The sequence below is a fragment of the Lepidochelys kempii genome, chromosome 1 (genome assembly GCF_965140285.1).
Source record: "Lepidochelys kempii isolate rLepKem1 chromosome 1, rLepKem1.hap1, whole genome shotgun sequence".
Lineage (NCBI taxonomy): Eukaryota > Metazoa > Chordata > Testudines > Cheloniidae > Lepidochelys > Lepidochelys kempii.
This window is the reverse complement of record NC_136380.1, coordinates 240,472,259-240,498,430: the sequence shown is the minus strand read 5'-3', so window position 1 is coordinate 240,498,430 and position 26,172 is coordinate 240,472,259. Positions and strand designations below refer to the sequence as shown.

Genomic DNA, 26,172 nt, shown 5'->3' with positions numbered 1-26,172 from the left:
AGGAAGCAGATTTCCTTCTCTCCTATTCACTCAGCTCTCACAAGAAGAGACTCGCAGGTCAGACAGACATTACCCTCAATGTTCTCCATCTTTCTAATAGAGTCATGCCCTGGGCTTTAGCTGTACCTAATGGTGTTCTACATCCTGTGATTTTAACCCTTTCAGGCACTATGCAACTTTTGTGCTTAGACTCTGCTAAACCAGCAAACCAAGACTGTTGCTACCAGGGCCATCTACCACGCTAACCTGACTCAAAAACTTATACCTTCCTTCTTCTGAGACCAGGTAGCATGACTGTCCCAGCACTGCCTTGTTTCCAGCTTGCTACAGAAAAGATCAAGGCACACTCCCCTTATGTCTTATTGAATCACAATTTTGTCTGACAGAGAAATTCTGCCTTGGCCTGCATCCCACCCCCCAACTTTCTCGGTATTGAAGCCTCAATGAGCAGCAGAGCTGGTGTTTCACTGTGTGGGAGGCCAGGGTTTGGGGCATCCACTCACAGCAATCGACACAATTGTGCATGCCATGGAAATGTGTTTAGCAGGGATCCCATCTATGCCACTGCAGGAGGGTTTCATCTCAACAGGACAGGGACATAGCTGGTGGATATGTGCCTATGTGAAGCTGCTGGTCAAACTTCCTGCACCCCTCAAGTCATGAGGGAGTAGTAAGGCCTTGAGGTTGCAGTGCTGGATGCAGATTGGTTTTGTTGCTGTTCCATACTTTGGTTTGGAAAGGACCTTTTCCTTTCTCCCCACCACCTAGTCTCCATGAAACTTCCCTGCTCACAACCGGTTTCTTCGCATTGTGTGGAGGAACCAGGATTTAGCGATAAGAACAACAGGAAAATCTAATCCAATTGGTGATATTTATGAAGCATTTAGCGCCTTGGTATCCAGGCACCTGTTTAGGAGAACTGAATAGTTAGGAAGAATTCTCGTTAAACTGAAGAAAATGGTCTTCATCTTCCAGACAGGGCCATCATTGTCCTGTCGCTTCACTCGACTGGGGAGGATGTTTCACCTTCTCCTGTAGGAAATGGACTTCTGTTAGGGGTGTTTGTCTCTGCTCATCAGCCAGAATTTGGTCTCCGCTGCATTGACAGTATCTCTTTGTGGCTCTTTTTAGGCAGATTGGCAGTATGATCTCTTTGGTGTTGTTGCTCATTCGGGATTAGCCAGCTTTGGTCACTACTGTGCCTACATTCGGAGTCTCACGGAAGGCAGATGGTACTGCTTCAATGATTCCAGTGTCTGTCAGGTGAGAAAACCAGACCCACAACTCTTCTGTCTTCTCTGCTGTGCATTCTTTTGATCTTTAGCTATGTCCACAAAAGAAAGCACCTCTAACTCAAATTGATGTGTGTGGCTAGACTGGTGCTGAGCTCATTTCTCCATCCCATTCCCTTATGTTACATATGTCTGTGGGTGATCTAATGCCAACCAAGCCACCAGAGGTGTCATGCTTTCCTTACACAAAGAGCAAACAGATACTTTCAGTCTGAGTGACATTAATTTTAGATTAGGAGAACAAAAAGAGGAAATAACTAAAATGGTCTCCCTGAGAGAGCACTCCCTGAGAGAGCACACCACACTCTCTTCTTTTAACAACATGCACTGAACTGAACACAGAATGGCTGCCAATTTCTGCAGACAGTGTAGTCCTTAGATGTTCAGGTGTAGTTCACAGACACAGTCGTCCAGCATTCATACAGTTATTCAATATACCCTTTAGGAAAGGGGTAGATCGAGAGAATGGAGCTGCCTTTCACAGAAGATTATCGGGTACACCCTGCTTACTAGTGGACTTGCAATTATTGGAAGGGGAGGAGTAGAACCTTTCTGGAGAATTGCTGTGCAGTTATCATTATCAATAATTAAATTTGCAGCTGACACCAAGTTGGGGGGTATTGCCAATACAGAGAAGGACTGGAGTATCATTCAAGAAGATTTGGATGGCCTTGAAACTGGAGTAGTAGAAATGGGATGAAACTTAGTAGTGCAAAGCGCAATGTACTTAGGGACTAACAATAAGATTTTTTGCTATAAGCTGGGGACATGTCAGTTGGAAGTGACAGAGGAGGAGAAAGACCTGGGTGTACTGGTCATTTTTTGTATGACCACCAGCCACCAATGTGATGTGATGGTGAAAAAGGCTAATGCAGTCCTAGGAAGCATTAGGTGAGGTATTTCCAGTAGAGATAGGGAAGTGTTATTACCATTATACAAGGCACTGGTGAGACTTCTTTGCATCTGTTCCAGTCTGAATTCATCTTTCTTAAACATGGGAGACCAGAACTGCACACAGTACTACAGATGAACGGCTACTAAGATGATTAGAGGAGTGGAAGACCTACCTTATGAGAGAGACTTAAGGAGCTTGGCTTGTTTAACCTAATCAAACAAAGGCTTTATAAATACATCAGAGGGATAAACACCAGGGTGGGAGAGGAGTTATTTAAGTTAATAGCTAAGGTTGACACAAGAATAAATGGATATAAATTGTTCATCAACAAGTTTAGGCTTGAAATTAGGTGAAGGTTTCTAACCATCAGAGAAACGAAGTTCTGGGGCAGCCTCCCAAGGGGAGCAGTGGGGGCAAAAAAACCTAACTGGCTTCAAGTCTGAGTTTGATAAGTTTATGGAGGAGATGGTATGATGAGACTGCCTACAATAGCATGTGGCCCATCCGTCACTGCCAGTAACAGATATAATCAATGGCTGGAGATGGGACACTAGATGGGGAGGGCTCCGAGTTATTACAGAGTATTCTTTCCCAGGTGTCCGGTTGTTGGATCTTGCCCACATGCTCAGGGTCTGACTGATCTCCATATTTGGGGTTGGGAAGGAATTTCCCCCCAGATCAGATTGGCAGAGCCCCTGGGGTTTTTTTCTCCTTCATCTGCAGCATGGGGCACAGGTCACTGGCTGGTTTGAATTAGAGTAAATGATGGATTCTCTGTAACTTGAAACCTTTAAATCATGATTTGAGGATGTCAGTAACTCAGCCAGCGGTTATGGGCAGTAGTGAGCTGGAGCCGGTTCGCACCGGTTCGTGCAAACCGGTTGTTAAATTTTTAAGCAGTTTTAGAACTGGTTGTTAACCCGCTTCCCTGCAGGGGGCGCTAGGCTTTGATGGGCTCCGGCCAGGAAGTGATGTAATTCCTCCTCCGGCCACCGGGGGCGCTGCGCTGTGGCAGCCATGTGGGCTGCCTCCTGGCCCTGGGCATGAGCCCTGGCGCTGCTGCTGCTCCCCTGGCCCTGGGGCTCCCAATGCCGCCTGGTGGGTCCCCGGCTGCTCTGCTGGGCCTGGGCTGCGTCCAGTTGCTCTCCCCGTGCGTACCCACCATCCTGCCCGCAGCCAGCCCCTGCCGCACCCCCTGCCCTGCCCACAGCCAGCCCGTCTCCAGCCACCCCTGCACCCCCTGCCTGCAGCCAGCCCCCATCTCCAGCCACCCCTGCACCCCCTGCCTGCAGCCAGCCCCTGCCGCACCCCCTGCCCTTCCCGCAGCCGGCCCCTGTCTCCAGCCACCCCCGCACCCCTTGCCTGCAGCCAGCCCCTGCCGCACCCCCTGCCCTGCCCGCAGCCAGCCCCTGTCTCCAGCCACCCCCGCACCCCCTGCCTGCTGCCAGCCCCTGCCGCACCCCATGCCCTGCCCGCAGCCAGCCCGTCTCCAGCCACCCCTGCACCCTCTGCCCTGCCTCCAGCCACCCCTGCACCCCCTGCCTGCAGCCAGCCCCTGCCGCACCCCCTGCCCTTCCCGCAGCCGGCCCCTGTCTCCAGCCACCCCCGCACCCCTTGCCTGCAGCCAGCCCCTGCCGCACCCCCTGCCCTGCCCGCAGCCAGCCCCTGTCTCCAGCCACCCCCGCACCCCCTGCCTGCTGCCAGCCCCTGCCGCACCCCATGCCCTGCCCGCAGCCAGCCCGTCTCCAGCCACCCCTGCACCCTCTGCCCTGCCTCCAGTCACCCCTGCACCCCCTGCCTGCAGCCAGCCCCCATCTCCAGCCACCCCTGCACCCCCTGCCTGCAGCCAGCCCCTGCCGCACCCCCTGCCCTGCCCGCAGCCAGCCCCTGTCTCCAGCCACCCCCGCACCCCCTGCCTGCAGCCAGCCCCTGCCGCACCCCCTGCCCTGCCCGCAGCCGGCCCTTGTCTCCAGCCACCCCCGCACCTCCTGCCTGCAGCCAGCCCCTGCTGCACCCCCTGCCCTTCCCGCAGCTGGCCCCTGTCTCCAGCCACCCCCGCACCCTTTGCCTGCAGCCAGCCCCTGCTGCACCCCCTGCCCTGCCCGCAGCTAGCCCCTGTCTCCAGCCACCCCCGCACCCTTTGCCTGCAGCCAGCCCCTGCTGCACCCCCTGCCCTGCCCGCACCAGCCCCTGCCGCACCCCATGCCCTGCCCGCAGCCAGCCCCTGCCGCACGCACCCCCCTGCCCTGCCTGCAGCCAGCCCCCGTATCCAGCCAATCCTGCACCCTCTACCCTGCCCGCAGCCAGCCCCTGCCACACCCCCTGCCCAGCCTCAGCCAGCCCCTGTCTCCAGCCACCCCAGCCCGCAGCCAGCCTCTGCTGCACCCTCTGCCCTGCCCGCAGCCAGCCCCTGTCTCCAGCCAGCCCTGCACCCCTCTGCCCTGCCTGCAGCCAGCCCCATACCTCCACTCAGATCCTGCCCTGTCTCCAGCCAGCCCCACACCCCCTTGCCTCCAGCCAACCCCACCCCCTCCTGTCTCCAGCCAGCTCCGCACCCCCTGCCCTGCCCTCAGCCAGCCCTGCACCCCCTTGCCTCCAGCTAGCCCTGCCTCACGCCCCTGTCTGCAGCTGGCCCCCACGTCCACTGGTGCCCTGCAGTTCCCAGGGCAGTAACCCTGCACACCTGCTTCAATGAGGGGGGCAGGGAGCAGCTGGGACCCACACATGTGCACACCCTAGGGTGACCAGACAGCAAGTGTGGAAAATCAGGCCGGGGGTGGGGGGTAATAGGAGCCTATATAAGAAAAAGACCCCAAAATCAGTACTGTCCCTATAAAATCGGGACATCTGGTCACCCTAGCACACCCCCAGGGAGTGGCGGGGACCCACACGTGAAAGGGAGCTCATTTCTCATTCAGGCCTATCTTTTTAAAAAAGAACTTTAGGCATACATCTGTATTTTCCCGGGCAGGTCAGGCTTTTTGGTTCTTAAATCAGCGTCCGGGAGGAATTTTTAAAATTTAAAAATTCCTCCCGGGAAGATACAGACGTACGGTAACCCTGTTGGTACAAAAAATACATACTGGGGCACATCCCGTAAATGAGAACTTTTTATAGGGAACCGGTTGTTAAGATTTTGGCAGCTCATCACTGGTTATGGGTCTATTATAGGAGTGGGAGGGTGAGATTCTGTGACCTCTAACCCTAACTCTGCAGGAGGTCAGTCTAGATGATCACAATGGTCCTGTCTGACCTTAAAGTCTGAGAGTCTATACTGTGTCTAACCACCACTCAAAAGAGTTCTTACCAGCACTCTCATGTTTGATTCACTGCAGGTATCGTGGGATGATGTCAAATGTACCTATGGAAACTCACATTTCCACTGGTAAGGGGGTGTATTTTCATTTATCTGATGGTGCTCTGGGGTAAGGAATGGGGTTAGTGGTGGTACGAAAATAATTTCAATTGTGTTTGTCTGGAATAAACTTGGGGGAAGGAGACAACTTCTCACATGGCCGTGGTAATACACTATTACCTGGCTGTAGCAATACTGTACAGTCACAAGTGTGTGAGCAAAAGTGATCTTTCATTGTTCACCCCCCATTGCCTCCCAGTCTCTAAAGAGAGCGAGGTGCTAAACACTTAAGGGTGTTATAGTCAGGGTCTCTCTCGCTCCTCCCTCTGCACTGATAAATCATCAGAGAGTGAAAGGTAGAAAGAATCCATGCTGCCAATATAGCACCTTTACTCTGTCACAATTACAGTGCTATCTGGAGTCCAAAAGGAAGGATGAGGTCACCTGACCCTGTGGTAGGACAACTGAAAAAAAGCTAACTTTGGGGAGTGTGTCTAACTACAGCCTGCCTCATGCACACATTTGTTTTGCTCTTTTCTTCTGCTAGGGGTGAAACTGCATATCTCCTGGTGTACATGAGAAAGAATCCCCAGTAGCCTCATCCAGGCCTGCTTCAGGGACTTGGGGGCTCTACGCAGGCCCCATCCTATTTATGGAATCTGACAGCCATGCTCCAAGAAGAATATCTACAAATCCATCAGTACGGCAGAGTGGGAGACCTGAACTCAGCTCAGCGGCGACACATCACTGTGTATAGTGTGTGTATGGGGGAGTGGGAAGGTTCTGTGGGGGCACGAGACCGCCCCCGTGTTGCCTCTGCCTCCACCTCCTGGAACTTGATATGTATGTAGACAACAGAGAAGAGCAACCACCTTCCTCCTCCTGCTCTCTGCCCTGTGCTGCCCACAGAACTTGCAGGCACCCCTCCCTGCCTGAACAATCCTCAATCAATTTAGTAAGTGTTCAAATCAAGACCAACAAAAGGAGCAACGGAGTTGGGATGCACAGTCCCCCATGCGCCATCAGGGTGGGTGGCGCTAGGGTGGGATGGTGGTTAGGGCTGGATCACCTCACTTAACAAGAAGTTGGAGAATTATCGGTCACTTTTTGTTGGGGGTGGGGGAAATAATGACACCCCCAAATCGTCTTCCCGTTGATATGCACCTTGGAGGCTGCTGCTGCTTCAGTGCACCCCCAGCAGCAGCAAGCTGCTGTTGCTGATGCATTGAAGCAGCAGCAGGGTCTGCTCCCTCTTTCCCACTCTCCTCTGAGGTTCTCGGGCTGGAGGGAGCTCCATCTTAGCTGCCTGGCGCTGAGCACCACATCACCACCATGTCGCAGCTCCTCTTCCTGATCTTGAATATGCCCCCCTGACTCACCTCAGTGGGTGGTCTGCAAAGCAGGCAGCGGGAAGCACTGGGTCTCCAGCAGCAGGGAAGGAGAAGCAGCCCCATGTAGCGGGGCAGGTGTGTGTGGGTGGGAAGGGGAGAGCTCAGCCAGATGCCCTGATGCATCCTCCCTTTCCACACTGCACAGACACACAGCCAGGGGGAGCGACTGCCTCTTGCTGCTGGGTGTCCCAGTGAGAGAGGGTCCAAGAAATATGGGGGGGCTGTGTGCTGCCCCCCCCAAAGCGTTGCCTCTGCCGGCCCCCACCAATTGCCATTGTCTTTTTCTGGTGGCTGCTGCACAGAAATTGTCATTCTCACTCATGCCTGCTGCTGCCCATGACTGTGCTCTGCAGACTGCTCTCAACCACGCTTCCTCCTGCTTTCTAGGCTGCACAAGAGGGAGTGGGTCTATGAAGAAGATGAAAATCATCTTAATCAGCAGAAAAAATCTTTATACTATGCCACATATTCGTGACCTTCTTGTGCCCTTGGTTCAGCTTGCACATTGGCTCCAATGTCAGCGTCATGCAGTTGGAGGGAGGACTTGGGAATTAGGAAGGAAGCGGATTGGACATCAGTGACAAGTAAAAATCAGAAGTACACATATTTATAAAGTCTCATCATCAGGTACACGAGCTTTCACATTTTATCGGTAGAGAAAGATATCATTTTTGATTAGGACCACATTTTACAGTGCTCATGTGCAGCTAGTTCTGGGAACGAGACAGTGACATTGGGCAGTGCTGCAGAGACTGCTTTCTGTACCTAGACTAGATCATCCTGGAATATCTGCACTGGCGTTCACGTCATATCTGATAAGAATAAGTGTAGTGCTGACTGAATAGCGACACAAGCTGTGTGTGTTCTGTCTTGATTGTTATCATGATGAAATTCCCAAGATCATGCCCATAAGTCATAGATTTTTTTTTCTTATGTATATTTTAAATGGGCTTTCAGGACGGGGAAAGGGCAGGTGAAAGAGTGAGAGTGTAACTGAGAGACTGATTATAGTTAATTAGCAGGTACTTGCCCATACAATGGTGTAATCTATTCGGTTCTACTGCATTTTATTTGAAACTTGTATTATATTAATATTATAGTAATATACTAATGTTAATAACAGTTGACAACTTACTGCTTGGATTCTGTTAAAGGGTATTCTCTGCTGTGATGGACTATGAATCAGAGGCAGGTCAAGCGTAACTTGGGCCTGGTTTAACTAAAAGTTTGCCCTTCTCCCCAGCTTCCTTTACACCCCACCCCCGCCTCTCACTGACAACCATTTCTTCGCTTCTGGCCACCTGCCCCGAGACACACTTCCACCTCAATCAAGGAGTCTCTTCTCCACTCCCAGAGCAACTGAGCTGCCCTTATTTCCTTCCATGGCCTGGTATTTGGGGATATATCTAGATCACTTAACAAAACTCTGCTGTTAACTCCCCCCCAATTTACCACCACCAGTTTCATATGTGTATGGAACACACACAGCTGTGGTCAATTCACTGTGGAATTAGAATGTTAAGATACTGGGCCCAATTCCTTTCACTTACATGATTTTCACACCAGCACAACTCATTTGGCTTCAATGGAGTTACCCCTTTCTTACACTGCTGTGAGTAAATGGAGAATGAGGCCCAGTATTTTTTGTGTGTGGAGGGCAATTACCCACAAAGCCATGTTAATGGTGCAATTGAAACTGGGCAGAAGTTTAGAAATTCAGTATTTTCCCCACAGCAGTAAGGTTTTCTTTACATTCTCATGCTGAGCACTTGGAGGTACTATGGGGTACATAATGCAACGCAAAGCCAGTGCCGCTGTCCATCACTGTGGATGCACAGATTTAGTATTTTGTGTTACTGGACTGCAAATATATTGTGTTATTATATATTGAAAGGCCATATTATGATGCATAGGCTAAGAAGCCTGGAATTGTGGTGGCATCTCTGACTATAAAACATTTGACTTGTGATTAAAATCCCATCCTGAATGCTGCATTAACACATGAATACATCAGTCTCACAAAACATAGTTCTACAGAATTAGGAACAGAATCAAAGAAACTCCTCTCATTAAAGACATGAAGCATGTAAGACCTCAGGGATTTCATCTCTTCACAGCAAAACTAATTTCCATCTTAACAGGGCAGAAGTCTGTGTGTAGAGGACAGGTGCCTGTCCCTTACTTTACTTCTTATCTTTTAAGTCCACTTTCCTATGTCAGCAAAAACAAGGAGGAGTCCTTGTGGCACCTTAGAGACTAACAAATTTATTTGGGCATAAGCTTTTATGGACTAAAACCCACTTCATCAGATGCATGGAGTGGAAAATACAGTAGCAGGTATATATACACAGTACATACATCCACCAATGTGATATATGCCATCATGTGCCAGCAATGCCCCTCTGTCATGTACATTGGCCAAACCGGACAGTCTCTACGCAAAAGAAAAAATGGACACAAATCTGACATCAGGAATTATAACGTTCAAAAACCAGTAGGAGAACACTTCAATTTCCCTGGTCACTCAATAACAGACTTAAAAGTGGCAATTCTTCAACAAACAAACAAACAAACAAAACTTCAAAAAACAGACCTCAGCCAGAAACTGCAGAACTGGAATTAATTTGCAAACTGGACACCATCAAATTAGGCCTGAATAAAGACCGGGAGTGGATGGGTCATTACAAAAACCAATGTCCCCATACTAATTTCCTCCTACTGTTACTCACACCTTCTTTTCTACTGTTTGAAATGGGCCACCCTCATTACCACTACAAAAGTGATTTTTTCTCCCTTGGTATTCTACTATTGAGAATAGGCTACTTCCACTTTAATTGAATTGTCTCGTTATCACTGACCCCCCACTTGGAAAGGCAACTCCCATCTTTTCATGTACTGTGTATATATACCTGCTACTGTATTTTCCACTCCATGCATCTGATGAAGTGGGTTTTAGCCCACGAAAGCTTATGCCCAAATAGTTTTGTTAGTCTCTAAGGTGCCACAAGGACTCCTAGTTGTTTTTGCTGATACAGACTAACACGGCTACCACTCTGAAACCTGTTTCCTATGTCAGAATTTCCTGGTAGCCACCAGAGGGCAGCAGAGCCAGCCAGCTGCTTCCCTGAGAATTGCAGATTGCTTTAAACCCAGTGTGACCAAGCCCCTTCTTGTCAGCATATAAAAGAAATGGAGGAAAAGCAAAAGAAATGGGTGTAGTGAGAGCTTTTATTACTATGATGGAGTCAAATGAAATATGCTAAACATGTCTCTAAATGGAGCTCAGAGCTTCTATTTCCTCTTCATTTAGTTTGACAGATACTGGGACATCTTTGTTGTGAGGGCAGAGGATTGTGTTAAGTGAAAATTTGTGCCTGATGAGTTCAGTGAGATGCTAGCTGACACCAAACCTGAGCATCCTCCACTCCCATGGGAGTGCTCCAGGACTGAGCCACAAATGAGTACCTGATGTTTGAGAGACAAGGGGGGTGAGGTAATATCTTTTATAGGGCCAACTTCTGTTGGTGAAAGAGACAAGCTTTTGAGCTTACACAGAGCTCTCCTTCAGGTTGCATAGGCTATGTGTAACTCAAAAGCTTGTCTCATTGACTTACAGAAACTGATCCAATAATAGATAATACCTCACTCACCTTGTCTACTTAAAATCCTGGAATTAACAAGGCTATACCACCACCTAATATTTGGTTAGTCACTAAGTTTTTACATACTAGCTTGGCTGAGATTTTCAGGAGGCACGGTTCATTCCAAGGGATTAAGTTCTAGCAGCTCAGAATGAAGACAAAATATTTATGAAAGATCGGGGCAGGAACTGATAACTATATTCAAAATACCCCTTTTCCCGCTCAGCTTTATCAAAAGCAAGAAGGCAAGTCATTGTAAGGATGAGATTTATCTCCTTACCGTGTAGGTTAAATTACACAGTAGAGAAGGTGATGGCAACAGTGTTATAAATGGTATTTTCCCTCTAGAATTGGCCCTAAGTATAGAGCATTATTACTAGTTGCTAACAACACAGGAATTGCAAATGGATCCTCTTTAATAGTCATCAGCAAATGGATACTCAGGATGGTCCAAAAATCTAAAAAACAAAATGCAGATAACAGCTGTTTAATTTCCATGAAATATCCCCATGCAAACTGCAAGCAGTTAAGATGTGACATCCATATTTGCATTATGCAAACTATGCAACACTTATGATAATCATCAAGGATTATTTAATATCTGTATAAAAGGATATAACCGGAATTAATAGGATGATGAAGACAGGTCTGACTGTCAGGAAGAGCTTCCTGCCAGTGAGATCTTTTCAGCGTCCGACCACAGCAATTACTGAAAGCCACTCCAAGAACTTTCTAGTCTGTGCTGTCTAGGGAGCAAAAAACTGATGGTGAGTCTTAGATTCCAAATTTCCACTGCCTGCTGCATTGCAGGACCTGCAGGAAGGTATCAAACCTGACAGTGCTGTGAGACTAGCACAATCTGTCTTTTGTCCGGCTGTATGGCCTATAGTTGATTTCCGCACACTTAAAAATTCTTAAAACCCAAGTACTGCAACTCACTGTTGACACAGGTCATAGCGAAGGTTTTGGTTCAGGCTATCAATGGCTTTCATGTCCTCCTCTGTCAACTGGAAGTCAAACACCTATCAGAGAAAAAAATGCTAATCATCAGATTTGCCTATGGGATGGACCAAATTGGCCCTTCATAAAGCAGGAAGGGATTTCATTCGTTCTAACATGCTTGTCATTGAGAGTGTCAGTCACTGAAATAATAATAATAATAATAATTAATACCTATTTCTTATATAGCATTTTTCATCAGTAGATTTCAAAGCACTTTCCAATCTTTATTGTGTTTATACTCACAACACCACTAGGAGGTAGGGAAGCATCTCAATCATCATCCACATTTATAATGGAAAACAACACTCAGGCAGAGAGAGAGAGAGAGTAACTGACTTGCCGAAGGAAGTCCATGGCAGAGTAGGGAATGGAACCTGCAACTTCCACAGCCTAGTCCAGTGCCCCAGCTACTGGACCAACTCCCTCTCCCAAATGCAACCTAGTAGAGGATGATTTCAATCCACTAACCCAGGGGTCGGCAACCTTTTAGAAGTGGTGGGCCGAGTCTTCATTTATTCACTTTCATTTAAGGTTTTGTATGCCAGTAATACATCTGAATGTTTTTTAGAAGGTCTCTCTCTATAAGTCTATACATTATATAACTAAACTGTTGTCGTATGTAAACAAGGTTTTCAAAATGATTAAGAAGCTTCATATTAAATTAAAATACTGATCTTACTCCCCTGGCCTGCTCAGCCCACTGCTGGCTTTGGGTTCTGTTCACCTAGGCAGCAGCGGGCTGAGCGGGGCCGGTGGCCGGGACCCTGGCTGGCAAGGGGCTGGCAGCTAGAACCCCAGACCGGCAGTGGGCGGAGTGGGGCCGGCTGCCAGGACCCCAGACCAGCAATGGGCTGAGCAGCTCAGCCTGCTGCCGCTCAGCCCACTGCCAGTCTGGGGTTCTGTCCGCAGGCTCCTGCCAGCCAGGTCCCGGCTGCCAGCCCCTGTCAGCCCGCTGCTGGTCCGGGGTCCCGGCCCTGTCCACATAGAGTAGGTACCTACCTTCTCCCTGGTTCTACCCATTCTCTTCCTCTCTCTGCACTGAGCTGAGGGTGGGAGTGCGCTAAGCACAGGCTGGGGGTGAAGGAGCAGGCTGGGGGTTGGGGTGCAGGGTCTGGCCAGGAGCTAGAATGAGGGAGGGGGCTCAGGGTTGGGGCAGGAGGTTTGGGTGTGGAGAGCTTACCTGGGCAGCTTCCATTTGGTGTGAGGGGTGCAGGTGGGAATGGGTGTGGGGTGTGGGTGTGTGCAGGAGCTCCCGTTTGGTGCTCAGAGTGGGGATGGGGATGTGGGGGGTGCAAGAGTCAGGGCATGGGGTGTGGGGTGGCTGGGTATGTGTGGGGGGTGCCAGAGTCAGGGCTGGGGTGTGGGGGGGTCAGGGCAGAGGGCTGGGGTGTGAGGGGGTGCAGGGGTCAGGACAGAGGGCTGGGGTGCTCCCAGCCCCCTGCCCTGAGCGGCTCACGGCAGGGGGCTGGAGGGGATATGCCAATTCCACCCCCTTCCCCAAGGTCCCCGGAGCAGAGAGCACGCTGTGGGTCCGCTTTTACCTCTCCCCTCCATAGCAAGGGCTGTCAGCTGATCGAGAGGAGGAGGGGCAGGAACCCAGCACGCTGGGGGAAGAGGCGGGGGGGGGGAGGGGGAAGCTTGCCTGCCTGCAAGGAGAGAGCGGTGGGCGGAGGGTGGAGAAGAGCGGGCCAGGCAGGGCAGGATTTTTAATGGCACGCTGCTGTCTGCCAGGGTAGGCAGACAGCAGCGTGTCCTTAAAAATTGGCTCGCGTGCTGTCTTTGGCACGCGTGCCATAGGTTGCCGACCCCTGCACTACCCTCTGGGTTATGGGCCCAGCACACTGCTGCTAGAAGAGTGTCTGCATGTGCATCAAAGGCCAGATACTGAAGTTCTCACCCAATCGTTACTTACTGAGGACGATGTGAGTTTTGCCCAAGTCAGGATTGAGTAACAATTGAACTGAACAACTGAACAGAAACTAAGTAAAGACCTCAGAATTTGGCTCTAGATTAGCAGAGAAATTCCAGACAAAACCTCTTTGCATGAATTAATTTGTGTTGCCTGAGTTGCTTATAGGTTCACTTGGTGATGAGAAACATGTACAGGATAACACTTTGGCCTTTGTCCAACAAATCTCTCTCTGAAATGTCCCTTTATAACTATGCAACCTTTATATTGCAGTAGCACCCAGTGGCCTTAACCAACCTGGGCTTGAATTGTGCGAGGGACTGTACAAACACAGGGCAAATGACAGTCCCTGTCCTAAGGAGTTTGGCTATATGCATGGAGGTGCCGTCAGTCCTCAACTTGAGAGGCCATGTCCACGTAGGGCAGGAACTAAAAGTGGTATTTTATATCCACTATTTTCAAACTTGCGAGTGTTTCTAATGGTATTTCTCCTTTCCACCGCTTTACCTTGAAGTTGTCTTCAATACGCTTTCTGGTGAAGCTCTTGGCAAGGACCACGACACCACGCTGCAGCTGGTAGCGCAGGGCTACTAGAGCTGGGCTTCGGCTGTATTTTTTGGCCAGAGCGTTCAGTACTGGATCCTCTAGCAGAAGTGGAGTGCTTTGATCCACCCTGCAAGGGAATACAGACACAGAGTGAGTGTTTCTGATCTCGGGATCAGTGAGAGCTGAGCCTGTTGGAAGCAATACTTATTTATCATCAGATATTTAGCAAACATATTAGGCCAAATTCTCCACTGCCTGTCTCCTTGTGTGGTCATTTATATCTGTGCCAAATGGGTGCAAAACACAGCCATGCCAATTTGTTAGCATGCTATGCCCGCTTTCCAACCATGTACATGACCACACAAGATCAAGGTAGTGGAAAATCAGATGCATTCTTTTAGTAATGAGACTCAACTGTCAGCTTCTTTCCTTACCATCTCTCCTCTCTGTGAGATCCCAAGGCACTAAAAGCCACCAGCACAATATTTTTGGATTTGCAGAACTCCAGCAATTTTCTTTGGTTGAGGTAAGGATGACATTCAACCTGAAGCATTAGAAAAATGGAGATTTCCGATTGTACAAACAGTGACGGTCACACAACCCGCCCCATTATCTCTATCCTACATGTCCAAAATGGCCTTCAGTGCGGTGACCGTAGTTCAAGGCAGGCATATTTATTGGTGCCTGTAACTGCATGTCCTGAGAAATCTAAATACCTGACTGCACCTGCAAATCAGCTCGATATTTAAAAGGGTACCGTTGTAGGCGAAAAGAAATGTGCCTGCAGTTAAGCAGCTGAAATATAATTGCACACTTAATATTGGAAGCCTCATTGAAGCTTGGCTAAAAACAAGAGTTTTTTCCAGAGAAGAAAGCCCCCAAGACAGGAGTAGATTTTCTTATACTTTCCCTTAAAATACAGTCTGATTTCTATGGAATTTCATTACTATCTGAATCAGTGTTTCCAGGAGAAAGGAGAAGCACAGCAAAGTGCAGAGTGACCTGGCTTTGCCCCACTTGGCTTGGGTTGTCCTCTAGCCCTTCTCTCTCTCCCAGGCTCTGCTGCATGACTCTTGTTTTCCAGTTCTCTTTATGGAGTCACAGCGAACCTTTCTGGGCCTTCATTTTAGCTGAAGCTCAGAGTGTTACCTGGTTGCAGACAGGTTTGTACTTGAGTCCAGGTTTGTTCAGGATCATCTCCAGCTGTCTGCGGTTGAAGTTGGACACTCCAATGGACTTCACCAAGCCTGCATCTTTACATGCCTCCATGGCCTGGGAAAGAAAATATGGTCAGGTCCATTGTCACTGCTGCCTATAGCATGAGTGTCTGCACAATGCAGCTTGAGGGACTGGCGCCTACTAGCACAGACTAGAGACTGTTTTGTTTTTTTGCTGTCATTGCATTACTTCCCTACAGAGATCTGTTAGTACACTCAGTATTGCCAACCCCAAGTGTTCAAAAAGCACGAATCAGGCCCTAAAATATCATGAGACTGGTTAAAAAACCATGAGACTTAAAAAAGGAGGGGCTCTTTTTATTTACCTTTTGGTTTTTGAACCTTTAGGGTTTACCTGAGTCATGTTTAGAAGCTTCTCTCCAAACTCATCGTGGTTTAGAAAGTTACTTGTTTTGTTTAAATGAAAGCTGAGATTTGCACACAACAGCAGCATCCCAGGAGTTGTGTTTTAAGAAAAATAGCAAATATCATGAGACTCACAATAAACCTGTGAGAGTTGGGAAACCTGGGCATTTCAGTTCTGACCTAGAACCCTCCTGTGTCATCAGTCCTGGATACAGCTGGGAGGCATTTTTCAGACAAATAGTTTACTTGACAAAAAAGGTAATTTCAATCAACCCAAAACTATTCGAGAACTGGACATGAATAGTTTTGGCAATTCACAAAATGGAGAGGAGGAGAGGGAATTGTGATGATGGTGATGCGGCCATTAGGGTTACCTTCTTAGAAATGAAAAAACCCCAGCACACACACCCCACAAGGCAGCTCCGCAACTCCCCCTGACAGCCACTCATCGTATCTAGAGAGATAACACATATAGACAAGACTGATAACATTGTACGTCTCCTCACGCTCGCTTGACTGAAACCCTCTCTCGCTCATATGCGCGGTGCACTTGTGTGTTGGAGGGCACTGGGCAGGCAGCTGTTGTACTTTCAACAGTTTTGATCTGTTGTCGCTTAAACTGTGCAAGTGGGAACACTGAAGCATTTTAGCTGGACACAGAAACTTTTAACATCAGATATCCCAGTGTATTGTGATGATAATGCAAATCTTTAGACCCACATAAAAAAACCCGGCGGATTAAATGATTTTTCTGGCAACTGGCAAATCCATAAAAAAACCTGGCCAGGTTGGCCAAATACCAGCCAGGTGTTAACTCTAGCAGCCACCCCCTTTAGAACGTTTAGCCTAGTGGTTAGGGAACTCACCTGGGTTGTGGGAGGCCAAGGGAGAATCCCTGCTTTGGAACAGATCAAAATGGACTTTTTCAATTCACAGAAAACTCTGGAAAGCTTCAGTTCAACCTGAGCCATTTTTCCCCCTTTTTTTGGAATTTTCCAAATGGAAAGATCTGTCATTTACCTAGCTCTAGTCCCAGGCCTCTCACGTGACGACAACGTGAGTTTTGATGAACTATGGTTTGCCTGCTGGTTTGCCGGAGCAGTGCAAAGTAGCTGGAAAAGGGCCTGAGGATTGAACACCCTAAGTATAGGTGGTGTACATCCCCCTTTACAGCAACAAAACAGATACAATAGTAAAGAAAAAAGCTAAGAAAATCAAGGTTAATTCTTCCTCCATTTTCTTTCTTGCCCCTCCCCCTCTTTCCTCCAGGAGGTTTCCATGGCAGCCTGAGACCATGTAATTTTTAGGCCTGGTCTACACATGGTTTTGTACCAGGTATAACTATCTCAGTTAGGGGTTTGGGTTTTTTTTTAACCAAAACATTTGTACAAGTAAACCCCCTGGTGTGGATGCTGTTATACTGATATAAGGGTGCTTAATATTGGCATAGCTTCTTTCCCCCAGAAGGGAGATAAGCAGTAACATTTGTGTTTAGTGAAGCTCTTTGTTTCTTTTATAAAAACAGCATCAGGAGGGACCCTGTCAACACACCTTAGTCATCATTACTGGACTAATAACAGAACTGCCTTGTATCTTAACATAGCCTTACAAAAAGGGTGGTCAATTATTTTTTTGTCAAGGTTAAAATTTCTTGGTCAAGGTACAGTCAAGGTCCAGACTCCAGCGAAACATTTTTCACTCTGTAATGTTAACAATGATAGTAAGTAAATAAAACGATTCCAGGGTCTGTTCAAAAGCATCTAGCTGCCCAGTTTTGGCCCACGGCCCGCTTACTGACTGTTTCTGCTTTACAATATTCCATGCTTCCATTCTCCCAGGTGAGTAATATTTTTCTGCAGGTGAGTAGGATCATAGGAACTACCATACTGGAGCAAACCAGTGGCCCACTTTGTCCTGTTCCAAGAGTGACCTCTACCAGCTGCTTTAGAGGAAGATAAAAGAAATCCACAATGGACAGCTATGAAATAACCCACCTCCAGGAAAAGTTTCTTCCTAAACCCCTCTTAGAATTTAGCTTATGCCCTGAAATAGAGATCTGATTTTTTGTTTTCTCATACACTCATGGGTAAGTAGATTTTGTGCCTGGCCTGGTAAGTTTTCATTACAGTTTTGCATAGGTGTTTTCATGTTATACTTGTACATGATACCCACCTCCCATGTGGCACAAAGGTCTACGTTATCAAAAATCAATTTTCCATTTTCATCCACCGGGCATAAATCATCTCCAGGCTTAAAAACAAAAGAAACAATATAATCAGATAAACCTCCCCTTCGGTATGACACTTGATGTGAATTGCTTTCTGGAGAAATTCTGGAAATATATGAAGCTATTGTGGCATGTCAGTAACTCAATATTCACAGCACATTTAACCTTTATTATTAAGTGCAAAGTTCTTTCTGAAACCTGATGGATGTTCAGTCCATCAGTTTCCTTGATTACCTCTGCATCCCTAATATAAATGAAAGCCCATTTTACATCTGATCTGGAAGAAATATACATAGGGAAATTGTTTGGTATTGTAAAGCCCTTTGCTCCTTACAGCAATGTCTCTGAATCAAGCAGTTAACATTTGGTCTGTCTTAAAGCAAAAGGGGAACAGTGGGGACGAGATTCTCCTGTGTTCAGCCAGAACTTTTTTTTTTACCTTTAAAGATAGGGGTGTATGAATAATATAGAGATCAATGTAGTCAAACTGCAGGCTCTTCAGTGACTTTTTCAGGGCTGATTGGACCATCTCAGGAGCGTTAAAGGTGCTCCAAAGCTGTAAAGAGTGAAAAGAGAATAAGTGCCATCAGAATCATAGGTTCACAAGGCTGATTCCCCAAATAACTTTATTCTACTATATCTCAGGCATGAAATGTCATGGTATCTACAGGTTTCAGAGTAACAGCCATGTTAGTCTGTATTCGCAAAAAGAAAAGGAGTACTTGTGGCACCTTAGAGACTAACCAATTTATTTGAGCATGAGCTTTCGTGAGCTACAGCTCACTTCATCGGATGCATACCGTGGATACTGCAGCAGACTTTATATACACACAGATCTCTGTGTGTATATAAAGTCTGCTGCAGTATCCACGGTATGCATCCGATGAAGTGAGCTGTAGCTCACGAAAGCTCATGCTCAAATAAATTGGTTAGTCTCTAAGGTGCCACAAGTACTCCTTTTCTTTATGGTATCTACAGTATATTATGCATTATTTTATCCAAATTTTAATTTTAATAATATACAAAGTCTATGTGTGCCCAACATTTAATTAATGTTGCATCATCATACCCTGCAGCACGAAAAAGTGAACATTCATACAGGAACTCTGTCCTCTACGGGCACCATGAGGGTAGAAATTGGAAACAACTAATGTGTCTTTCAAAATCAATTTAATCCAGTCTCGGACCACAAATAACGCACCAATCCTAATTATATGGCTATTGCACGCATAGTTACAGTTACCAGAGTTAAGATCGTTTAGGTGCCTAACCTGTGTATTTCCATAGCTTACCATATTTGGATTTCTTTCAAGTGTAACTTTAAATCTCTGTCACCTGGTCTGTATGATTGGCTTGGGGATAATTACAGCATCCCTTCTAATGCTTTTACCCTTAGGTTACTAACACGTACTCTCCCTTAACTTCAGTAAAATATAGTTTTCATCTGGTAACTGTATATAGGCACCATGCCTGCTAAAGCTCCAGCTGGCACTAAATGCATTTAACACTTTTCCCATGGGATTAGCACCTGGTAACAAGAGGGGTGTTTCAGGCAATTCCTGTCAGCCTGCTACAACTTGTACTAACCCCTTCACTAAAGTCACTGTTTTCTTGCTGCCGAAAGGCAGCATAGAAAGAAGCAGAGAACGAGTGATGGGATTTAGAACAAAATTACCTTTCCTGTGTAAAATATGTCCTCTCTTTTGACCGTTCCATCTGCAATCTTCTCTTGAATGGCTCGCCCAACCTCTTCCTCATTCTCATAGAAATAGGCTCCATCTATATGGCGGTAGCCAACTTCAATGGCCACCTTTACAGCCTCCTCACACTTACTTTTTGGAACCTATGAATTAAAAACAGAAAGCCTCAAACATGTCTGGCTTACGGATGATATTTTAAAGTGTGGTTCCAGTATCAAAAGTGACTGTGTAAAAATGTCACCTTCTTACTCAGACGCTTTCTCTGTGTGTATTCACACTCACCTCTGCTTACGTTAGTGAAAAAAGTAAATTTGCCATTATGGAAAAGTCCTATAGAATTTAATAGACAATGACCATAGTTCTACAGAATTTTTAAACCAATCTACACATTCTATAGAACAGATGTAATTCTCTAATAAAGTCTCACATTGGTTTAAAAATGTTTCAGAAAAGTGATACATTTCTATTACATTCAATAAGCTTTTAGACACCATTTAAAGAACTCTATTTAATTGCTAAAAAATCTTATTACTTTCATCCCTATTAAATTCTATAGGCCAATCTATTAAAGATAACGGGATGGCACAGGTGTCACTGAAACCAGAATTTGGCCTTCACGATCCTTTTACTGATGATGATACATAAGAAGAAAACAACACAGCTTGCCTCTCTTGTTGAATGTCAATTTCACAGCCCTAGGAGTCAGAAAATACATTTTTTAGTTGTAAATTGACCACATTTAATCCTGAAATCACTTGAAAGACAATAATATGGAACCACGCTGTAATTTTTACAGAATCCCTTTTCAAACTAGAACCACACTTTTAGTCACTAATCACCTAAAAGTGAGGGGGCAAGTTCTGACCTCATTTACACCAGTGCAACCTCCATTGATTTCAGTAACCTTTGATTCATCAGAGAGTATCACAAGTTAAACCATTGGAATGCTGATAATCTGCACAACGAATCAATGTCTCAGGTCCTTATTTATCTGAGTCAATGAAAGTTCGTCCTGAAGGACTGAATAACAATCGAGTAAGGAGCAAAAGGTTTGACCCACGCAGTCCCCTGATAGGTGAACTTTTCAAATAAGATAAAATGTCCAGGATTTTTGTGGAGCAGGTGTTGCAAGCTCAGAAAGAGCTGTCTCTGTTCCCTGATTGGTCCCTCCTCTGCAGCTGCATCTGCCAGATTCTGTCCATGTAGGCCCCCACTCCCAGACCTGGGAAGGAGGAGAAGCAGGGGGGCGCTGACTGATGGCTGGCACCACGTCTTGGACCTGTGCCAGCTGCCCTGCCACCGTGACAGGGAGCAACAATGCTCCCCACCTCAAGGTGAGGCCGCAGGTGCCCCCTTGAGCCCCACCCAAATACCCCCTCCAGTACACACGCCCCTCCAGCACCCCCCAAATACCCCCTCCAGTACACACACCGCCTCCAGCACCCCTCAAATACCACTCCCAATACACAGATCCCTCTGCCACCCACAAAAACCCTCCTCTCACACACCCCAAGTACCTCCTCCCAGACAGGGGTACTGGAACAATTTGTATAGAGGGGGTGCTGAGAGCCATTGAACCAAACTGTAACCCTGTATATGATGGAAACCACTTCAAGCCAGTACCCTAGTTTCAGCACCTATGCTCCCAGTACACACATCCCTCCAGCACCCCCCCCCAAATACCCCACCACAGTACACACATATCCCTCCAGCACCCCCCAGCTGTATCCCCCTGCAGCTCCCCCCACTCCCAAGGCAGTGTCCTCTTTTTGGGAAACTGAAAGATGGTAACCTGTACATGAGTGAGTGTGACATCAAAGGGATTTTGCATGGGCTCAAGAGCCTGCCCACGCTCATTTGATTTTAAGATTTGGGTCTTGGGCAAGTTCTTTTCTTCAGTTTCTCCATGTATAGAATTAGGATAGTGATACTTACCTTCCATTGCAAAGTGCTTGGGATCTATGGGCGAGAGAGCTGTAAGTACAATATCGTGATTTTTAGTCACTACTAATTTGGGTGGACTCTGAACCCGGGAGTGACAAAGAGATAAAAGGCTTTGTATCCCATTACCTAAGTCCCCTATTCTTTTCAAGGTCAGTCTTTGTTTGCTCACCCCATGAAGCAAATACAGTTTTGAATGGTGTCAGCACATTTATTGTTTATCTGGCACAGAACATGTATTTACATGTAGCTACACAATCAGAGAGTGAGAGAGAAGAAAAATAACAGCTGCTGCTGGCAGACTCTGAGCAGTAAGTAAGTTACAAATAAGATCACCAACTTCTTCTCCCTCCTCACTCAAAAGGGACACTCATCTGTCATCAGCTTAGTATTATCGTTGGAGGGATGTTCCTGAAATACAGGGTAGTGCTGAGGGCACATGTCCTGATTGAAGTGCATAACATTTTGAATGGCCCAGAGAGGATGACACAAAATTACTCAAGAGAGTAAGAGGGTGAAAAAAAATGGAGCATAAATTAAAGCTCTGAAAGTCATGTAGACATGCCTTTAAGCACAGCATGTGGAATTCAGGTGTGGAATGGACTCCCCAAAACAGCAATAGGAGCTGCAGTTGTGAACTTACAGGCACTTAGAAGATACAACACAATAGAGAACAAATAGCTGGATTCCAAATATCGCAGTGTAGAAATCCTTAACAAGTGTATAAAAACTACCCGGTATAGAACAATTGACAGTTAAATGAGGAAAGAACTGGAATAGCAAAGCAAGCAGCAGGTCAGGACTGATGTGTGTTGCAGAGAGGCTGTGGGTCCATGAATGGAACAGCTAACCTGATGGCAAGTCAGAGATGAAGTGCACTGCAGAACTGCATGGGGCCCATTGTTGGAACCGCAGAAAGTGCTGCATGCCGGGTTGGAGAGCTCTGTGGAGGAAACTGTACAGTGCCTATCCTCACTATCTAGATCTTAGTGCTGTCAGTCACTCATTTTCATGCACAGCACCAAACTTCATACAACAAACACAAATTTCCTACTCTGGAATAATCTATAAAAGGTTTACTCACTGTATCGGGGGCATAGGTACCAAATCCGACCACAGGAATTCTGTGCCCATCATTCATTTTCACAGATGCATCTTTGCAGAGCTCCATTGTCCTCCACTGAATGGTTTATGCTGGTTCTTTTGTGAAGCTTGAAATGTTGCTATACTTCTGCATAAGCCAGTGAGCAAATACAGCCCCTGACTGAATATTACTTTTATTTACTGAGGCATGGAGACTGATAGAGTAACCAAGCCTATAACTGCAGTCTCCAAAGGGGTCAAAAATGCAACACAAACCAAGCTGGGAGATATTCTGCATTGCTTAATACAAGGCTCAAAGATTAGTCAGTTTTTGTAATGCACACGCTCGTGGGGAGCGGGGTGGGTGGGGGTGGGTGGGAGGGAAGGAGCTAAAATTTAATCTGATCACTGCTGGAAAAACAGCTGCAAAGAGGAATTAAGGTCTCCTCTTTCCTAAAGCTGGAAAGGGGACAAAGAACTCTTTGAAATTCATTCTCTCTTTGGCACTGAAGTTGTTTATCACATTACTGGGAAAATATGACCCCAAGCTGGGACATTAACACACACATTCTTCTAACTATTCTCCTTATAGTTTTAATTGATAAAGGAAGGAATTCCAGGATAGTATTCCATGCATGGAAGAGAAGAATGAGACCCTCACCCCCACTCCAACCCCTTTGTGCTGGATTAAAGACCCAGAGTGCTGTCCAGAGCGGTCACAATGGAGCACTCTGGGATAGCTCCCGGAGGCCAATACCATCGAATTGTGTGCTGACCGTGCTGATGTTGCCTCCTTGCCCGTTATCGCTTTGCCAGGTTCTGGTGCTGCATATACTGCTGGATAATGCGTGTGGTGTTTAATGTGCTCCTAATTGCCAAAGTGAGCTGAGCGGCCTCCATGCTTGCCTTGGTATGGTGTCCGCACAGAAAAAAGGCGCGGAACGATTGTCTGCCGTTGCTCTGACGGAGGGAGGGGCGACTGACGACATGGCTTACAGGGTTGGCTTCAGGGAGCTAAAATCAACAAAGGGGGTGGCTTTACATCCAGGAGTATTTCAGGCAGGACTTCACGGAGGGTTCCAATAAGAAATGGTGCACCTAAGTTATTGTTCTTATTGGAACAAGGAGGTTAGCCTGGCCTCTGATTGATACATGGCTAGATTTACCTCGCTGCACCTTCGCTGTGGGTGACTGCAGTGTGACCTAGAGGAATGAGTCCCCTAGACGGGGCAGGAGGCAAATGAGTACAAAACAAATCTGGTCTATTTCTTGTTTTGATCCACTCCATCTATCTTTTACATCTTTGGCTGGCAGCAGACGGTGCAGAAGGACTGAATGCCATCCACATCTCATGGCTGCTCGGCAGAAGATGGTACAGTACGACTGCTAGCCATCCTCATCTCTTGCCTGCCCGGCAGAAGATGGTACAATACGACTGGTAGCCATCCTCATCTCTTGCCTGCCCGGCAGAAGATGGTACAGTATGACTGCTAGCAATCCGTATCGCCTGCCTGCTCACCATAAGACGGTTCAATAGGACTGACTGCAGGACTAAAGAGAATGACCTGGTCAAGTCACTCCAAATTTAGTCCCTGCGCCCATGTCTGCCCAGGCGCTCCCAGACGACGTGGCCAGGAGCACCTCGGACACGACGAGGATGGCTACCAGTCGTACTGCACCGTCTGCTGCCAGAAGGCAATGGGTTGCTGCTACAGTGTAGCAATGCCGTACCGTGTCTGCCAGCACCCAGGAGACATACGGTGACGGTTACCTGAGCGGGCTCCAGGCTTGCCGTGGTATGGCGTCTGCACAGGTAACTCCGGAAAAAAGGCGCGAAACGATTGTCTGCCCTTGCTTTCACGAAGGGAGGGAGGGAAGAGGGGCCTGACGATATGTACCCAGAACCACCCGCGACAATGTTTTAGCCCCATCAGGCATTGGGATCTCAACCCAGAATTCCAATGGGCAGCGGAGACTGCAGGAACTGTGGGATAGCTATCCACAGTGCAACGCTCCGGAAGTCGACTCTAGCCTCGGTACTGTGGAAGCACTCCACCGAGTTAATGCACTTAATGCACTTAGAGCATTTTCTGTGGGGACACACACACTCAAATATATAAAACCGGTTTCTAAAAAAACAACTTCTATAAATTTGACCTTATTCCGTAGTGTAGACATACCCTTAGTTTGTCCGTGCTCTCTGAGGCAGGATTAAATATACATAGACCATCAGTGACACACTCAGTATTTCAGTAGAGTTAAAAGTTAATTTTCTCCCCCAAACTTCATACATCTGGCTTTCAAATGTTGTCTGTATGAACATCAACCTTCACATTGCCTCTGCTGAGTAGGAGCATGAGCCAATAGGCTGTGAAAAGAGAATGACTATTAGTGTCTTCCAAGGATAATTGCCCCAGCCAGAAATTTTTGTTGTTTGCTGAAATGTTTGCACATTTAAATCATTGCCTCCAGAGAACAAAATGCTGTGTGCTTTCAGTAGATCAGTGCAGGAATTATCTGAGAAAACATCCCGGGTTATTCCCAAGCGTAAGAGTCATGGCCTTTTCCTCCCCGTTTACAGCATTTTCCTTAGTGCGCTTTGTTTCACATTAATATAAAAGTAAGAAGCACAAAATTACGCACTGTGGGTTTCTGCTATCTCAGAAAAGGAACCGAGGAAGAAGAAAAATAAGCCCTTTAACTTTGTCTCATGCCCATCTTTGTCTTGCTCAGCTACCGTCTTCTATGAATCACAGACAGAAAAGATCTGCTACATTATCCCCATCATGATGCTTGGTAGAGGGCTGAGGACATTAGTAGTAGTTCAACAATAATAATCCAGCCCATTTCCCAGCAAATGCAGGATTATTCCGTACAAAGTGTCCGTCTGGGAGAATTCAGATAACTTCCAATTTATCTTCTTAATGCAGAGATAAACTAAGAAAAATGGGGAGCTGCATTATAAGAGAAAGTTCCACTCTGTCATGTTAGGGGCTTTCCCTTCACCCTTTCCCCTGGTTCTTGTCATGCAGACAGAAAGCAGAAGACCAGAAGTCCGAAGTGCAGGCAATGCAATGTTTATTGGGGTTCGTTTAAAGCAAGCATGCCCATAGCTCTGATGCCGCAGAGCCTTTACCCATGTCCCCATTCCCACCTCCTCCTAACAGGCCCAAATATACCTGCAGTGTACGCCCCTGGTCTCACCCCTTACAATTTATGGTCATGTTCCATTTTGGAGGGTCTTGAGTCTGGGGGCTTGGTACCACCTCTTTTGTATCCCCTGGGAGGGGTAAGGAGTGAGGTTGTGTCCTGTCCAAAGCCAGGCCTTTCTTTGGCTTTTAGTGTGTCTTGTGCCTCCCCCACTGTCCCCCTTGTCCCTCCTAACTGGTTGCTTGACCTTGGCTTGAGAGAGGAGCCAGGCAGCCTTCCAGTGTACGCCCATATATTACATTCCCACCATACCCAGTAACATTTTAGAGCTGTTCCTTATCTTTCTCATTGTGCTAACAAACCCATCCAGCTGGGCAGAAGCAACACACAGTGTCTTTGTTCATTGTTCACACATATTAGTAAGGATATAAGGGTATCAAAAATCAAACCCAAAATG

General features: G+C 47.0%; 2 protein-coding genes across 3 annotated transcripts in view; one reads left to right on the top strand and one right to left on the bottom strand.

The window, feature by feature from the left end:
• The window catches only part of USP18 (ubiquitin specific peptidase 18), a 28,064-nt gene extending 20,001 nt beyond the window's left edge, over positions 1 to 8,063 (top strand). Inside the window, exons 10-12 of the mRNA XM_073319626.2 lie at positions 1,132 to 1,263; positions 5,523 to 5,572; positions 6,090 to 8,063. Of these exons, the coding sequence (XP_073175727.1) occupies positions 1,132 to 1,263; positions 5,523 to 5,572; positions 6,090 to 6,138 (231 nt within the window). The 3' untranslated portion in view covers positions 6,139 to 8,063. The remainder of the gene's footprint in view (positions 1 to 1,131; positions 1,264 to 5,522; positions 5,573 to 6,089) is intronic.
• A 2,080-nt stretch (positions 8,064 to 10,143) lies between these two features.
• Positions 10,144 to 22,853, bottom strand: LOC140901197 (prostaglandin-E(2) 9-reductase). Of its 2 annotated transcripts, XM_073319605.2 has the most exons (10): positions 22,567 to 22,853; positions 19,517 to 19,684; positions 18,281 to 18,397; positions 17,787 to 17,864; positions 15,181 to 15,303; positions 14,466 to 14,575; positions 13,993 to 14,158; positions 11,514 to 11,596; positions 11,015 to 11,032; positions 10,144 to 10,277 (listed from the first exon to the last, which is right to left on the bottom strand). In XM_073319605.2, exons 1-10 carry the CDS (start codon positions 22,651 to 22,653, stop codon positions 10,205 to 10,207), a joined length of 1,023 nt encoding a protein of 340 aa, XP_073175706.1. In that variant the 5' UTR covers positions 22,654 to 22,853; the 3' UTR covers positions 10,144 to 10,204. The 2 variants fall into 2 exon arrangements, with proteins under 2 accessions (XP_073175706.1, XP_073175716.1); XM_073319615.2 differs by lacking the exon at positions 19,517 to 19,684.
• Between the last annotated feature and the right edge of the window lie 3,319 nt (positions 22,854 to 26,172).

Excerpts from the sequence above, each read along its gene's own strand:
- LOC140901197 (XM_073319605.2), bottom strand. The coding sequence starts at position 22,653 with ATGGAGCTCTGCAAAGATGCATCTGTGAAAATGAATGATGGGCACAGA. Across the intron at positions 14,576-15,180 it reads ACAAACCTGTCTGCAACCAG|GTTGAATGTCATCCTTACCT; the intron begins GTAACACTCTGA and ends CTAATGCTTCAG. Across the intron at positions 11,597-13,992 it reads GTATTGAAGACAACTTCAAG|GTGTTTGACTTCCAGTTGAC; the intron begins GTAAAGCGGTGG and ends TTTCTCTGATAG.